The 17,084-nt window shown below is 54.8% G+C and overlaps 1 protein-coding gene across 1 annotated transcript in view; it reads right to left on the reverse strand.

The window, feature by feature from the left end:
• usp20 (ubiquitin specific peptidase 20) overlaps window positions 1-17,084 on the reverse strand; it is a 35,748-nt gene that overhangs the window by 15,091 nt on the left and 3,573 nt on the right. The window contains exons 3-13 of the mRNA XM_028809025.2: window positions 14,589-14,685; window positions 14,017-14,070; window positions 12,700-12,762; window positions 11,000-11,134; window positions 9,132-9,234; window positions 6,552-6,621; window positions 4,563-4,676; window positions 2,857-2,935; window positions 2,222-2,639; window positions 1,227-1,382; window positions 1,029-1,141 (exon numbers count right to left, since the gene is read on the reverse strand). Coding sequence (XP_028664858.1) covers window positions 1,029-1,141; window positions 1,227-1,382; window positions 2,222-2,639; window positions 2,857-2,935; window positions 4,563-4,676; window positions 6,552-6,621; window positions 9,132-9,234; window positions 11,000-11,134; window positions 12,700-12,762; window positions 14,017-14,070; window positions 14,589-14,669 — 1,386 coding nt within the window. The 5' untranslated portion in view covers window positions 14,670-14,685. The remainder of the gene's footprint in view (window positions 1-1,028; window positions 1,142-1,226; window positions 1,383-2,221; window positions 2,640-2,856; window positions 2,936-4,562; window positions 4,677-6,551; window positions 6,622-9,131; window positions 9,235-10,999; window positions 11,135-12,699; window positions 12,763-14,016; window positions 14,071-14,588; window positions 14,686-17,084) is intronic.

Below are 17,084 nucleotides of genomic sequence, written 5' to 3' on the forward strand. Positions count from 1 at the left end.
CACCGGTGAGGCCCCACCTGGGTCTCCATCTTACAAAAAAGACAAAGAGGAGGAGAAGCGAAGGGAGCTCAGCGGTTGGCAGGCGGGTGGGCAGGGGGTCTCAGACGCTGAGCTCGGCGCTTTTCACCTCAAAGTGATTGCTTCACAGACTTGTGAAAGTTAAGCGTCTACACAGACAGTGACCTCAACGGGGAAGGGGATGGCGCGGGGGGCACCAGGAGAAAATGAAAGTTGAAAATCCTCACACACGCGTCCTCTTTGAGCTCCTGCCGTGTTTGTCTGTGGCGACCGAAGGCCCCGGCCGGGGTACGTCTTCTAGTCGCTCGAGGGGGTCCTCACGTGAATCGACGAGGGGCACGTCATTCGAGAGGGTGAAAGGTCATGGCTGAGTGAGCACAATGGCGGACTCTTTATACCGTGTGTGGAGGCGCAGGCCCTGGACAAACGCCCGGGCTTGTGATGCCGACACACGAATGAATATTTTCTGTTGGGTTCCCAGTCAAATGCCAGGACCGATTTACAGAAAACGCTTGACGTTAGCAGACGCGGCCCACGCACATCTCAACCCCACGACGTCACACGAGCGTCAGAAGGCTTCTCTGACACACGGAAGGAGCGACCAATTGGTGGGGTGGGCAGGCGGGCGGTGTGGACCTCCAAATCTCAGGTCCGCGTTATTTTACAGAAAAGGGGCGAGGCCGGGGGTCTCTAGCTGCACTCACGACCGCCCTACAGCCCCCCGTGCTAAATGTTCTGCTTGTTTGTTTGATCTTCACTCTCTACAGCCTCCTCAGTGGTCCGCGATGGCACCGGGTTGGCCATTTCCCGGCGGTCTGGATGTTCTCGCTCACCTCGACTGCTCCCGACGCTCCTCTTTCCAGCTAAAGATACCTTTGGAGCGTCGCCTCTCGGTGGTACTCACCTCACCTCAGCTCGCGTTTGGCTTACTGTGAGAGACGACCACTTAAACTCCCAAATCCCCTACACGTATCTCGCCTACAGACGTGGCATCAGGCCTCGTTACCAACCCGGTCACACGTCAGGCACTGGACCAGACTGAGGATGGAGCCGTCAAAGATGTCCGAGATGACGCTGCGGAACCGCGCCTGCTTTTTCTTTCTGCTCCCCAAGAAGAGCTGAGCTGTGGAGACACACAAGAGGGGCCTTGAGACAAGAGAAGGCACCGAGGCGGGCGGGCGGGCACTTCCACCCCACGGGGCGCTTACCTTTCTTGAGGGAGTACGTGGTGCTCAGCGTGCCTGGCGCACGAAGCGGGCTGGAGCGAGGTGGGCTGCTGGACACCTTTGGGTGGGAGTCCTGCTGAGCCGGAGTCGGGCTGCAAGGATGAGAGGAACAATTCATCGAGGCCTCGTTGTCGGGTTCTGAAAAAGGCACCGCAAACAGAGAAAGACAAGGCAAAGACTCACTGATATTCAAAATGGGCACATCGACAGACCGCCGACGTCGTGGACTCATCGATGGCCGACCGCGTCTCGCCATGCAACCCTGCGGCTCATCTGCAGCCGTTTCTGGGGCCTGCCAGTCTGACCGCAGTCAACCGCCGGGCACCTCCAAGCACTGGTGCTGTGACCCCGAGGAGCTGCCTAACGGGTCCGGACAGAGAGGTGTATAAAAGGGGCATGCGAGGGCACAACAATCCAATGAACCCGAGCGACCGCCCGTCTTGGCATACTGTATGCCACCCTTCCTTGTGGTCTGGCTCCTCACTGGTGTGTGACAATCAACCTCCCTGGCATCACGTCGCCCTCACATTGGCACTACTGCTGACGAGAACAGGGCTAGTGGCAACGGCGCCCTCTAGTGCGGCGCTTTTAGTCTTTTTGGCCTGGCAAAATGGCGAATCTGAATTCGTGCGAAGGGACAAAAATCAAAGCTAAATGTGACGAGAGATGTGACCAGCAAAAGGGAGGGTAAGGGCCGGGTAGGAGTGGCGCCCCTGTGCCCGGAGTGCCTCCTGCCCACAGCCTACTTGTGTGGCTGTCGCCCCCTGCTGGATTTCACGCGTTTCCTCTGCGCTTTACTTGAATGGCCTCCAGTTTGTTTCGTCTCATTTTACTGACCGGTGTCCTGCTCTGATAAACGAGCCCCCATAATGCTGTGCTTATGAACAGGCGACGGGCCCGTAAGTGTCGACCCCCGGGGTCACCAGCTGGTCCGCTGCCCTAACGCCCCCCCTGCTGTCTCGGTGTTGGCGCCTCACCTGTGCCACAGTTTCGGCTGCTGGTCCTGTTGAGCGACGGGCCGTCATCCCCATCCTGCTTCTGGGGGCTTCCTCTCTCCTCGACGGTGGTATCCACGTCCGCGTCCTCATCCATCTCCCGAGAGCCGGCGTGTCGCGGCGAGCCTGAAAATCGTCTTTCCTTCAGACGCTCCTTCTCCGAGATGCCCGCCCAGCTTCCTCCGCACTCATCCTGAATGAGCAGCTCCGCCTCTCCCGGACCCCGCGCGTCGCACCCCTCTCCGCGATCGCTGCTCGACCCCGAGTCACAGGAGAGGAACTCGTCTTCGGAGGGGCTGCGGTCCCCGTCACAGCGCTCGTCCACCTCGCACTCGGCCAGCGGCTCCTTGAGCTCCTCGTGCAGCTGGTCCATCAGGCAGCGCAGGAACTCCTGGGTGTCCTGTGGAGAGTGGGTGGGCACAGGGTGAGACGTAAGGCAAAGCCCACCAGCCAGACACAAGGCCCCCCAGAGGCCGCAGACTCACACTGGAGGGCATCTGCTGACACAAATCAAAGGCTGAAAAGGGCCGCACAGCAGCACGGAGGAGTGGTGGGGCTTCATGAAGAGCAGACCACCCTGTGCTTACCTACAGCATTAACAGTCACAGTCCTCCTACCTGCTGGGCATAACCTCGGAACATGGGATTCACCAGCTTGATGCCATGTGACAGACTGGTAGGTACAATGTAACTGGGACTGCAAAAGGACAGAAAGAAAAAAAAAAAAAAAAAGTAAGAGACCCCCACACTGCCCACCAAGCTCGCTGGCTTAGCCAAGCTGTCCCCGTACCACTTTGGAGTGACCGTAGGCTATAAAACCTGACACTCCAGTGCCATCCATTTCCACAGTCTGTGAGCGGGTCCTGACAGTTAAACTGAAACCTTTTCTGAGGCCTGACTGCACTGGCATCGGGCACCACTGCAGTGCCAGTTCAGCTTACTAAAACTGGCCCACCTGACACTCTGTGCCAGTAAGCAGGACTTTGTACCCATTTGAGGTTGAGATCGTTTCATCCCCCTTCCCATTCACTTTAACAGACAAAGCGGGTGCCAGCTACTCGGAGGGTATGAGCTACTCAATGGCAGAACAGAACAAAATGCCAGTGTAGGCTCAGGCCCTGCTCCCTGCTGAGTGGCTTCATTCACCACAACAGCACAACTTGGCAGAGCAAAGTGGGCATCACCCATTGTGCTAGGCTTTTAAGTAGCACATAAGCCCTGTTTAGAAGGCACATTTAACAGGAATGTGGAAATCCAGCTGCCCTCCACCATTAACAGAACGCAGCCTCTGTGCCACACCTGATAAGATGGTCGATGCCAGACCGAGTAACGTCACTGAGACACCTCAAAGAGTCACCCGCTGGACAGCTAAGTTCAGACAAGGGACCATAAACTCACTGAGCAGACACCCTGATGGACAAAGTTAGGGCACCCATGAGCGGGCACTACAAGGGGGTGACCCCTTCTTCAGAAGCCACCTGCACTCCTCCTTCGCACACTCTGTGCATTTTGGGGCGAAACCTAAAAGCTGAGGAGCCGCGCTCTCTTAGGGGACATCCACCGCGCCAAGCCAAGCTGTGTGCCAGTGTCTGAGCCCGGCGTGAGAAGCAGCCATTACTTCAACAGCGAGCTGAGGAAGGCAGCATCACAGCCCATCACCACAGATAAAGACAAAGAGCGCCCTTCAGCGTGAGAAGAGTCCTCCACTTGAACCCGGGCACACAACATCCTCAAAGGCCTCGATAAATCAGCGAGCAGCCAGCCTCCTCATCCGCGTCATGTCTGCCATGCCGACACGTATGCAGTGCTCAGGCTTCTAGAATAATCCTTGTGTATTATTCACAAACGAGTGGGCTTCAGTCACCTTAATACAAGGCCTTAGGGCTGGAGACCCCCTCCCGCAGAGAAAGGCACGGAAAATAAAGCGGGAATCTCCCTGGATCACTGAATGAATGACTGGCATTGCCCGAGGCAAACTGAGGACGGGTGAGCCAATTCAGTTCTCTCCACGATTCCTCGCTCCTGTGGTACAGAGGAGCGAAGGGGCATCACAAGGGCAAGGAGAGCGGAGGGAGGGAGGCAAGCGAGGCCTGGGGACTCACCGACAAGTCTAAACACGCCCAAAATCAGAGGCAGCCAATCAGAGCAGATCTGTGAGACAAACAACGAAGGCGAGCCGGTGGCCAGTCAGAGGTCAAGGCTGTCAGTTAGTGGGGACTGGCACCTCACAGCGCCCACCCTGCCTACGTCACCCGCCGTGGACCATGATGCTCACTCACAAGCGGACCCCCGCCACACAGCGCCAGCACTCTACGCGGCCTTACCGTTTCTTGTGCCAGAGCTCAGAGATCAGCTTCTGGTAAATCTTGCACAACGCTGGCTTCTTATCCGTGCGGACGAGACCCCCACATTCCAAGAAGAACTGGGTCAGCGGGGGGCTGAAACAAACAGAGAGAGAGAGAGAGAGAGAGAGCAGAAGTCAGCAGAGGAAGCCGTGACCCCCAAACGTCGGCACCTCAGCACACAGACGGCCGCGGACTCGATGCCCATCTCGATCCCCTCTCTGGCACCGACACCTCAGACCCTTTCTTTTACATCATCGTTTGTGTCTTCCCCCCCCATTCGCTGGCCGTTATGCCAACACTGCCATATTTCTGGGTTTTTCACGGATTGGTTGGCCTTCCGCTCGGTGAAACACCTGTCATGGCCCCCTGGTCGGGCCGTCACTCGCTTTAATTGTCCGCTTCTGTCAGACCCGACTCGGCACTCTGAAGCACCAATGAATGAGCTGGGACCGGGCAGGACTGACCAATGAATGAAGGGGAGGCGGGCCTTCAGTGCAAAACCGTGATCCTGTTGGAGGCGCTCATGAGGGGACTTTCTGGGAGGGCAAGTAAAAACTCCCACTTGGAGACCTCTGGATGTGAACTTTAAGGGACCCCCAAACAGCCCTCAGGATACGTTGAGAGAAGTAAAATACAAGCCAGGGGATCTCAAAATGGCTTCCAGTACGACTTCAATGGGACGTCTCAAAATGGACAAGTTAATGGGCAACAATGACATCTGAAGAGGACCCCCGTGTTAGTCTGAAATCTCTGGGAATGTAATTCAGGTGTGAACCCTCCTCAGATATCAATGTGACATCACGGGACACTTCAGACATCAGAGGGGCACTGTGGCAGATGGTACACCAGGACTGGCATCCCAGGCCAATGTAATGGAGGGACAGACACCCAGCCCGGAAGGTTGGCACCTGCTTTTCCTGGTCGAGAGGGCAGAAGAAAGGTGGGCAAGTGGGAGGCTGCCCCCCCATGCACAAGTTGTCGCTCATACACTGGGTGGCAGCGTCCCTTGGGGCGAGTCCTGGTATGGAAGCCCGCCAGAGTTGAAGTCCCACAGAGCCACTTGGTTGGGTTCCATGGGGGTCTGCCAGGTAGAGCTAGTGGGAGTTCAGACTGACCCTGAATGTGCTTCCTGGTGACGATGGTTTTGGCACCAGTAGAACTCTCAGGGGGGTTACAAGGGGGTACAAAGTCGGACGAGGAGCAGGACGACAGTCACCTGGGAGAAGTGGAGGACCGGACTGAGCTGTGGTGTCACTGAACACACGGACTTCGACCCGGGCCTTGGAGCTCAGCGACGCCCCCCAGAGGGCACAATGGGACTTTGGCCTGCCGCAGGTTTATTTAACACTCCGTCCTGTGCCCGCAGGCCTCTGTGCCAACCAACTTCAATTAAGGAAGCAAATGCCACAGAAAAAAGAAGGCAAATTACAAGCAAGATGACAGGGCAGCAGAAACAGCGACGGGGGCCAAAACCGTAGGAGAGGACACAAGGCTGCAGCCACGGGGGTCCGCAGGACACCGAGTTTGAGAGCCGTTGGCTTAATGATACTTTAGCGCCCGAGACACTGTGGGCGTCAGGTGACACGAGTGACTTCATGTGGGTCTCAGGACTCCACCGCTTGATGTGCAAATTCAGATTTTCCTCTCCCTCTTTTCAAAATACCTGAAAACTGCCCACAGCTTTAAAAGGAGGGGACGCAGACCACTGGGCTCTTCTGAGCAGGGGGCACTAAAGGAGGAAGCAAGTCGGACGCCACGTCCCATCAAACGGTGACCAAGAGCCAAGCCGCACTGAACATCAAATGCCATGCTGTCCCCCAGGCCAGTGCCAGACCAGCGGCCCACCGTGCACCGAGAATCGGAGGGCATCACGACATAAAGGAAAGACCACCAGCTGTGCCTGGTGCTGACATGAGAGCAGGGTCGGCAGGTCACGAGTGACACGAGGTGAACGCAGCGGCGACCCACCAGTTTGACAAGGCCTGCAGGGCGGCGTTCATGTAGCACGAGTTCCCGATGTTCTTCATTCCGGTGAGGCCTGCGAACACAAAAGACAGCAATTTCAGTTTTTGGGCACAGCATCATTCACTCCCTTCTGACGGGTGGTCTCGACACATTTCTGTCCTTCTCTTTGGCACGCTACGCTCAGTCCAGTCCAGTCATTTTAATTAACGTTTCGTTTTTTCTAATGGGAGCCGCCATTTTGTTGAGTCTTTGCTTGGCGTTATGAACGCGAGATTCTAAAGCAGACGAGAGTCAAAATATCCTACAATGCCCACCCGTACAGTCAACCCCGCCAACTAGTAAGAACGAGGGCAAACGCTGAATCTTTATATATATATATATATATATATATATATATATATATATATATATAAAAAATACACTTATTAAGGAGCGAAGAGCACAAAATGCCAAAGGAGCGGACAGAAATAAGCAAAGCCGAAGCCAACGATGTCGGGATACGAGACGCCAAGGTTGGCAAAGTCAAAAAAAAAAAAAAAAATGGAGCCAAGGGTCACAAAAAGCCAGAAAATCAGAAGAGCAAAAAACAACACAGAGAAAAATCAATGAACCGCAAGGGACTGGGGTGGTCCTTCATAGGGACAGTGACAGGCAGGTGGCCTGAGGGAGACCACCCACAAAACACAGCAGAAGACACACAGAACATGAAATGACCAACAACAATGGAAATCAAAGCCAACATCTGAACCCCAGGCTCACACGTGTGGCCACACAAGTGCCACCTGAAGACCACGTGGGCAGCACTTTGTCCAAGATGGTGGATTTCCCCTCCAAAGCCTCCTGATGATCACTTTTTGTCTTTGGGGTTTTGGACTTTGTGTCTCCGTCTCCCTGCCCTTAAAGCTTTCATCAGCTTAAAAATTTCACAAATGGTTAAAAACAAAACCACACACCTCGAGAAAACAAAAGTGTGCCACCAGCACAAAGGATGTACCAAAGAGAAGTGGTGTCACTCGCGGGTGACCATCTCAGTCCGCTGACCGACGGCGTGGAGGTCCCCAAAGTGAAAAGGGGGCCACGAAGTGTGAAGGCCTTCACAACCCCCACTTTCTGAGAGCCGCGTTTCAGCTGCCAGTGACATCAGTGGGTGGTTCACCTGGGCACCAGTAATGCACGGGGGTGGGCACTGGGGCATCCAACCTTAAAGTGACTTGGACTTCTGAATTAAACTGCTGACCTCTCAAAGGAGGCGCACAGCATGGTGAGAGTTTATTTGCCGTCACGTGGCATTACCATTCTCTACGTTAATCGGCTGCCCTCGTGGTACCCGCCATAAGTGACTTGGATGCAGCATCACATCATCTTGTAATTCGTCACAAACTGTAACTGACGAGGGGAGATTTGGGCAAAAGTAGACCTTCCATGAATGCAGCGAGCCTGTCACATGAAGTGCGTCGCTTTGAGACGTAAATCTGACGTGGCCTTTAGGTGAAAACGAGATCCCCGCCTGTCCCTACAGCGACTGGAGTAAGCAGCGGGGCACTCAAGGCACACAAGATGGCCGCCAGAAGAAATCACATAATGAAATGCAGCAGTGAGGCACGCGAGTTTGTAGTGGGGACAATAAAGCAGCTATGGGGCGGTTACCTGCTATTGGCTCGAGAACCACTTTGGGGCCAGTACCGAGTTCTGTAAGCTGGCATCAATACCAGTGTCAAATTTTAGTGCCATCCAACCCTACCAGGGAGCATTATTGGGAAGGTAAAAGGTGCGACACAGCCACAAGGTACCAATGATGTCACACCTGGGAGGACGACCCCAACTTCATGTCACCCAAGACCAGGCTTGTAAACCCTGAAAATGACCGACGTTGGCGTCCAGAGGGATTCCAGGGTCGGACTCCAAGGTGGCCTTTTCTGAACCGCTTTGGATTTGCTCGCTTTGGCACCGGATATTTCAAACCTTCTAGACACTGGACATTAAACAGGACCCCAAATCTTTATCATCTCTTTGTTTATTCATTCAGAAATAAGTAAAGAATAGCAACTGGTAACAGACATGGCACCTCCCTAAGAGGAACCCTAAAACGTCAAATTCCACCCTCTGAAGTCAAGAATTGGCCAAAGGTTCAAGTAATGCGATGGCGGTCACATTAAGGAGCCACACGCATGGCGGTCCACTCAGCCCTTGTGGTCAGAGAGTGGGCACCGGCAGCCAAAGCTGTAAAACTGCAGGGAAGTGACAACACCGAGGGGGGGGACGGCGACCCTGGACTGAGCCGAGCTCTGGGGGTCTCATGAGTCCATCGGCCTACAGAGATGGACGTGCAGTAAACACAGCAGCCAAAGTGATCAACACGCTGAGGACCACTCGGTACGTCTGGTGCTCATCCGGTGGGCTGCTTGCTCAGCGGTCCCAGTGGGTCGTCCAGGATGTCCAGCTTTCTGCTTCAGACCACCAGTTTGATGCCAAATCCCCCAAACTCTTTGGGCTAAGAGGAACTCGACTGGCACGCTGAGGGCTACAACGCGATTCGTTTAAAGTTCATACAGGTATTCAAGAGCAGCGGGCAAAGACACCAACCTCTGGGCTTCAGGTGATCCTCCTCAGACTCGGACTCGCCGTCATCGGCCACAGCAATAGGCACAGCCCTTAACGGGTGATTAAGGGCAGGTGGCGAATTCTCCTAGAAAGACAAAAGGCAAAGTCGCTGCTGGTCAACCACAACGCCCAACGTGGCACTACACGGGTGAATGAGTGCAAAGTGAGCCACAATGGCGAGGACTAAGAGCCTTAGGTCCTTCCATGCCAAAAGTGGGCATCGACAGCAGAGGAAACGACAAGCCAATCAGGACGCCCGTCTGTCTGAACAGCCAATCACAGCGTAACCGCCTTCAGTTACCGAGCAGCTGCAGGGCACGTCACGCCACCACGACAAATATTAAAAAGCAAAGTACAGAAGTCACTTGTTAGAAAATGTGATGCCAACAGTTTTGGGTTTGGGGTCAAGCGTGCTGTTCGCACGGGACAACCTCATGCACCTCATCTTGGAGCTCTTCTAGCTTTTGTCACCTTCCTCGCCAGCCAGCCAGTGACTCGTCCTAAAGGGTGACGTTACGAGGTTCCAGGGTCTTTTTTCTTTTTATGGATATCTTAATATTATTCTGTAAGTTCTGCTTACTTTGCGTAGTTTTAGTTTCTTATTACCGTATCGTGTTCATGTGCCCACGTCTTGGGCGTCTCTCCACTGTGCCCACTGGGCTGAGCCTCACCAGTACTTGGATGGGAGACCATCTTGGAAGACGTGGCTGCTGGATGAGGTGTTAGAGAGGCCAGCAAGGGGCGCAGACCCCACAGTTGGTTTGGGATCCCAATGCCCCGAGACACTGGACTCCAACAGATAGCGCCAACCTAAAACCGAGGTCCCGACTCTCTGTGGTCATAGAAGAAGCCTGGGGGTGTCCTGGCTAAACTGCCCACCATCGCCTGGTCATTCTAATCGTCTCCCAGCTCTCTCTGTCACCCCTCCACCACTCGATAGCTAAAGAGCGGTGAGCGGACTGGCATAAGTGGATGCCGCACTGCTGGTGGTTGAGCTGGCACCACGCGGTCAGAAAGGCGCTATATACATTTGATCAAGGAGGTTCTTTTTGTGGTTTTGACTGAACTTTCGGCTGGTGGACGGATTTTGTCATTTATGTTTTTTCTCTCTTGCTTAATGAATCTTGGAGTTTATTATGGGCCAGAGGTTTCACGGGTTCTCCTCTCCCTTTTGTAACCATTTAGCTGTCCACCTCCGTCACAGGGGCTCACTGCGCCTGTTCCTTGAACTCAGATCCCCCCAAGAGGGTCTTGCGTTGACGTATCTAACCGAACATCTCAAGCGGCCCCATTCACTCTCTCCCATCAAACATCTCGCCGACGCCACTCCTGGTCCTCTTCTGGGTCACACCTCGCTGGAATCGTACAGGAGGAACATGGCGAGTAGGACTGCCATACGGTTTAACTCTTTGATGCAAGGAGGCCATTGGTTGGGACGTGTTAATGTTCAACAACCAGCCCAAGGGTACCTGGCGTTAGGAGGGGCACACGTGTGGCAGTAGGAGCTCTTAATGGTCTGACGTTGCTCATCCAGTGCCACAACTTCTCTGCTCTAAAAACGGCATGCTGCCACAACACAAAGGGGGTCCAAGCGGGCAGCTATGCCATCGAGACTGAAGAGCGCACAGATACGACTACGTCAAAAGTAACGGCCGCCATCGTTGTCGTCCTTTGCCATCATGCCAAGCTGACAAATCCACAGATGCCTGCACTGAAAACCTCAAGGAGGCGCCCAGTGTGCTGGTGGTGCCCAGGTGGGGCCGCGTCTCTCTGACCAACGTGCTTTGTTCACTTTGTACAGGTGGGGCACACACAGGATGGAGAACGGAGTCCCCTTTAGCCCCCCATACCTGCTCCGAGGCCTTGCACTGGTGTGCCCCCGAAGTCGGTGTGGGCGCCCTCTTCTCCAGAAACACCTCCCGCTCACAGACGTAACACCACACGCGGAACGTGGTCAGGTTCACTGTCAGGTTGTGCTTCTTGGCCTGAAAAGAGAAAGGCAGAGGGAGCGTTAGACGACAGCGTGCCCGCCAGCCCAGCCCCCTAAAGTCCCCTGGTGCCTGTAGTTTGTGTGAAGTTCACTCCAACTCATTGAAGACCCCACCATCTCGAAGCCCCCCTTGATCCCACATCATGAAGGCTCTCCTCTGGACTCTCTCGAGTGCTGCTTTGTCTGTCTTGTAAAATGGCCGCACATCAAGGCGCTATATACCCAGTCGGCCTTTGAGATGACTTTGGTCTCCTTGAGGCTGGTGGTGACCACACAACAACTCGCAGCTCCTTCTCCCAAGGGCCACCGTGCAGGTCCAGAGCTCCCAGTCCCAGCCCCTCCATTTCCTTCCATCCATGTGCATCGCCCACAAATGTGCCCAGGCCTGCATGCTGTCCAGGTCCTCAGCGGTCGGGACCTCCAAAGACTCGTCCACAGAGACGCCACTAAAGCGCAAAGTGGCGGTCACCATACATACCCACACAACAAGTCACCAACGCTAGACGGGCAGCAATGAAAACCCTCAATGAAGATGCCATAATGCAGCGAATGGCACAGCAGAGTGACAAAGACGTCCAATAGAACAGCGCGTGACCCATTTGGAAATCAGCTTAGCAAATCAATTCAATTCCCTTTGAGACTGGATGCCCTCGTGACCCCAAAGTCGGTGCCAATGGTGAGGGAGGGCAAACACGGGAAGACCTGCTGCTGTTTGTCTGAAGGCACTCGGGTGGTGGGATCAGGAAGGGACAGGAAGAGGACGACAGACCGGCTTTAAAAACGGGGCCTGTGAGGACCCCCGTAAAGCAGGGCACCCCTCTAAGATCCTGCTGCACCCACCCAGAGCCAACAGAAGAACAAACTCCTGGTACTACACTGCCAACGTGCAGAGGTGGGGCACCTCAAAGTCACTATGGGGGCTACCACAGAGTCCACGGCAATGCAGGAAGTGGCACATTAAAGCCACTTTGGGGGGTCTGTGCCAAACCTGCAGCCATTTTGAAATATCCCAACACCACGTGGAGAAACGTCTAATGAAAGGCAACACAAGGAGAGCCTGGCAGTGGGCACAGTGGAGGTGGCACCGCATCACATGATCAGGCAGCTGCTCCCCCAAGGAAACAGAAAGGAGAAAATGAATATCAGGGGCTGCCCACCAATCAGAAAGATGAGCGCGAAACAAAGCAACACAAACACGAGGACACACTGCCAGGGTCCCAGGACACAGCCTGAGGTGGTCAGCGGGGGGCGACGGCTTTGGATCATCTTTGTTGCCCTCGTCACGTTCATCTGTTTGGTCGACTTGTGTTCTGCCACGTTGGAGACGGCTGGGCAGGCTTTTGCCCTCCAGAGAGGGTTTGAATGTCTTCGCCCCCACAAAACGACCCCCCACTTCCCACCGAAGCCTTGACATCGACTGCCAAGGGTGCGGAGACGTCTCGTGAGTCGACAAGCAGGCAGCTGAGGGGACGAGGACTCGTGGAGGTCAAATGTGCTTCAATGTGCCGCCCGGCGTCCGCGAGATTCATCTGCACTGCAGCCACGAGACGGGGGGCTTACCTGAGCGTGAAGGGTGCTGTGGTCGGCGTAGGACTCTCCGCAGCCCACGTAGGGACAGCTGCTCTGCAAAAGAGGAGGCACACAGAGACTCGTCGTTACGCGTCACCTCACTGAGCAGGGGCGAAACACGAGAGAAGTGCAGGGACCCTTGCAGCGGCGGTCCCATCAGGCACTGAGGCCGACACCTCGCGGGGTACCCAGTAATGAGACACGCCCACCGATGACGGGCTCTTAAGACCGTCCCGAAACGATCAAATGGCCGAGCAGATGAGGAAACAGTCCACCTGACAGGGACCTCGATGAAGAAGAAGAAGAGGAGGAGAGTCGACACCTGAGCGAACAAAAGCAGCCAGCAAGTCCAGTCAGACCTGCCAGTGTCCGAGGAGAGCTGGGGCAGAAGGACAAGACTGGGAGACGACATTAAAGGGTCAAAGCCAGGAGATCCAAAAAACGAGCAGGAAACCGAAGGGCGAGACGTCAAGCAGAAGTCGTCAGGGAAAACGAGAGTCAAAGCATCAAAGCAAAGCGACTACTGCACCCAGCAAAGGGTCACGTGGGCGGGGCAACTTCAGAACGCACCAATCACCACAAAGTCACCACGGCGGTGAACGCGAGAGGAGATTAACAAGAAGATCATTTAGCAGGAACCACAACTAAACCCAGGAATCAAAAAGTCAGACGGAATGAAGAAAAAGTCAAAACCCACGAGTGGGAAACGCCACCAAAAAACGACAGCAAGGATTTGTTAACCTGGAAAAAGTCCAAGGAATACCCATCTGGCTTGGACACAACATGGCGGCCTGAGCCAACCACCAGACATGTGACCCGGCAAGGTCGGGGACGACCACCGCACAACACGCCCAACGCCCGGAGGACGACATCCACAAAACAGGGTACCCCATAGAAAGAGCGGAGGGGCAGGAACAGTTTTCAGACTTTGTTGAGGTTCATAGAACACAAAATGATTTGGAACCTCAGCACGTCCACCTCCTCGATTAGCCAGAAACTCCTCCAGAACTTGCGTAAAACATTTTCAAACAGCGTCACCGAGGTCACGTGATGCCAGTCGCGTAAACAAATAAAACTAAAACAGCAGCCAACTTCTTAACGGCGAATCACAATAAAAACGGAATTAAAACAAACAATAAAGTGAAATAAAGACACACACACAGCAAGTGCGTCGACGAGGGCACAAGGACCTCACCCTGTGACGATGACTCAGCCGTGATGTCAGGGCCACGCCTCCGAGGCCCCACCCACTCCACACCCACTCCCCCCAGTGCTCCACCCACTCCACCCCCCCCACCCAGTGCTCACCTGCAGGCAGGCCCACAGATTGGGTCCCCCGGCTCCACATGACTGGCAGGTGCCCTGAAACATTAAATGGCCGACATTCACAATCTGACATTCCTGCTTTTTACTGGGCAAGAAAAAAAATGTTAAAGAAAACAAAACAATTAAATAAAGTAAAATGAACAACCGAGCGGGGTAAAGTTTGAGCAGACCACCCGAACACCAACTGCAAATGGAGGAGCCACAAAAGAAGGTGGCACAGGGCACTGCCAGCTGGCGGAGGGGCACATCACCCTCGGGGTCTGCTCATGTCGGCACCCCAGTCACCTTCTGTCAAAAGCCATCGCACTGCACACCCGGGGACGCCGGCTACACAGAGTGACCGCCAGAGCGTGTGCCACTGAGGACTGCCCCCCTAAACAGGCCCAGGGTCCTGGCACAACATCTGTGCTCAGCATCAATGGCTCCGGCATTTCAGGTCCATTCTGATCGGTGGTCCGGCTTCTCGGCGGGATGTACAAAGGGCTACAACGAAGAGCCATCGGTCCGGTCTGCGCCAGCCTGGGTGAAGGGTCCGCTGTCCCAACACGCCTAACCTTGGACTTCTGCAGCAGGTCCTCCTTGGTGACCTCGCCTATGCAGTCCAGGTGGGGGCAGCACTCACTCACGTCCATCATTGTCCTCGAACTTCACCTGTAAAAGAGAAGACGGAAAAGCATCACAGTGTGTGACAAAGGACCCCGTGACATCAAGGCGGCCCAACGAAGGGTGGGGACCATTCGGCCCCCTCTGCAGACGCCCCCAGAACAACTTGCTTGTCTCCAAGATTATGTTGGAGAGACCCTTAAAAAAGGATTTGCATTCATGTCCTGGCATAAAACCCAGACGGGCACCTCGCTCCTCTTCAGTGCTCGTTGTAAAGGAGGACTTTGGCTTTTAGGCTTTTGTGCCCCCCGTTATAAAACACCGGGACTGGCAGTGTGATTTTAAAAATGTTTAGGAAACGCTCACCTTATGAACGCAACTACGCCTGGCAAATGTGTCAATGCCACGTTTGTGAAGTTGGTACACGGGGATACCCAGGAAAGGCAGAGGAGCCAATCAACATGGAGGATCACCCAATGAGCAGAGTCGGAATCCAACATTCACTAACCTGCTGTGGCCTGAGGGGGGCGCCGTGGAGCCGATGGCTGCCTGAAACAAACGTGGGGGCAGTTGTCATATTGTGACAAGGACAGGGACCAACATGCAGCACGTCGTCGCACTGAGTCACCATGACTTCATTTAATACTATATAGCGCCTTTCATGTCGCTTTGTGCTTCACCCATTTAGAATAATAATAATAATAATTCTTTGCATTTATAAAGCGCTTTTCTCACTACTCTGTCGATCATTAATGAAGCCGCCTGATGAAGACACGTCACCGAATTCTCTTAACAACATCTGCTCCCTCTCGTACCTTGCGTGTGCCACCGGCGTGTCGCCTGCGCCTTCCCCTCAATACCCGCCCCTCTCCTGGCTGGCACTTCCTGCCTCCAGGGTGTCCCCGTAAGGCCTGCTTGTCACGCTCTTGACATTTTGAAGCGCCCTGCTTGCCGATGGCAGGCGGACCCCCTTTGTGTTTGAAGACGTCACCCTGCCTTTCTCTGGAATCTTTGCGGGTCTCAACCTCTGCTACCCCACACTTCCTGTCCCGATTGCGTTTGACTGAGCAACAACGGTGAAAATAACCAATCAGATCAAAGCCAAACTGACCAATCAGATTGTTCAGAGGGTCCGGACACACAGACAGACTAAGAGCCATCACAAGGCATAATGAACACAACAAAGGTGCCACCCTGCCTGCCTTTCTGTGCCCCCCCCCCCACTCTCTCTTCATTTCGTCCCCCTGGTCCGATGGCCTCCCTCATGGACTTCAGTGGTCACCTCCTTGCTGTTCTGACTTGTCAGCCCCACTGCCACGAAACCCCTTGGGTCGCCTGCCCAGAGTGCCCGCTGGTGGTCCCAGGTATCCCTTCCTGTGGCAGCCTCTACTGCTGCCAGTTACAGGGTGGGCACTATGTAAACTTTCATTGGTCTTTCCCCAAGTCCCGCCCCCCCCCAACTCTCCTTCCATTATTTTCACATCCAAGAAAAAAATCATTGGGTGGGCTATCCAAGTGAGGTCCCCGTCTCCATCTGAGGAGATGTCACCAGACACTGGCTGGCCACGCTCACCTTCAGAGTGCTTTATCAAATTCAGGGAAGTGGGAGTGGGGGTCTGGAGCCCACCTCAACAACAACGGGCGCACAGCAGGACCCATGCTGCGAGACATCAGAAAGTCCGACCTGTGCGCGCCCCCACCATTCACACTGCGTCAGCAAGTAGCACAGCGCAGCCCCCCGGAGTCGAGAGGCCGCCCACCCGGACCTCGCATCTTCAAATGAGCCCAAATCAGCCCGACGTCTGCCCACAAACTCGGGTCACGATCTCGGCGACGACACCCCTGAGATGTGTGCAGAGGCACCACATGACGGCGTGCGGGATGACGAACGACGACTCGTTACCGGCGAGGCTTTCCACCTTCGACCCGCGAGTCGTCGTTTTTGTAAACTTGTGAGGCAGGAGCCACCCGGGGACGGGACGTCCAGGCGCCACACCGTGCTGGGGGGGGGAGGGGGCGATCGGCTGTTTGGGTGAACGAGGGCCGTGCCAGCCGGTGCGCCCTTCAGGTTTTGGCCCCCATTTCCCACAGAGGGGCAACATGCGTGGTTGATGTGGGGAAAATTCAATAAATGAAGAAAGGCACCGCAAAATGTGACAAGAAACAGACGGCAGGCCAACTGGCTGAATTAACCCAACGATAGACAAGGGGTTACAACGCGGTGCCCGCCCTGACAAACACACACAAAGGCTGAAGACGCAACTCTGGCGTGTGTGCTCACCATTGTGTCACCTCAGCGCACTCGCAGGTAAGCAGTGGTGACAAGTGACACGGTGGCTCTGACCTTCCGTCCATCACTGGCACAAACGTCTCCAGAGGTTAAGTGGCTTCTTCGCAGCACTACAAGGACCGCCGAGTATGCGGGTGGGTGACATGTGGCCCTGTTG

This window comes from Erpetoichthys calabaricus, chromosome 9, assembly GCF_900747795.2.
Source record: "Erpetoichthys calabaricus chromosome 9, fErpCal1.3, whole genome shotgun sequence".
Classification (NCBI taxonomy): Eukaryota; Metazoa; Chordata; class Cladistia; order Polypteriformes; family Polypteridae; genus Erpetoichthys; species Erpetoichthys calabaricus.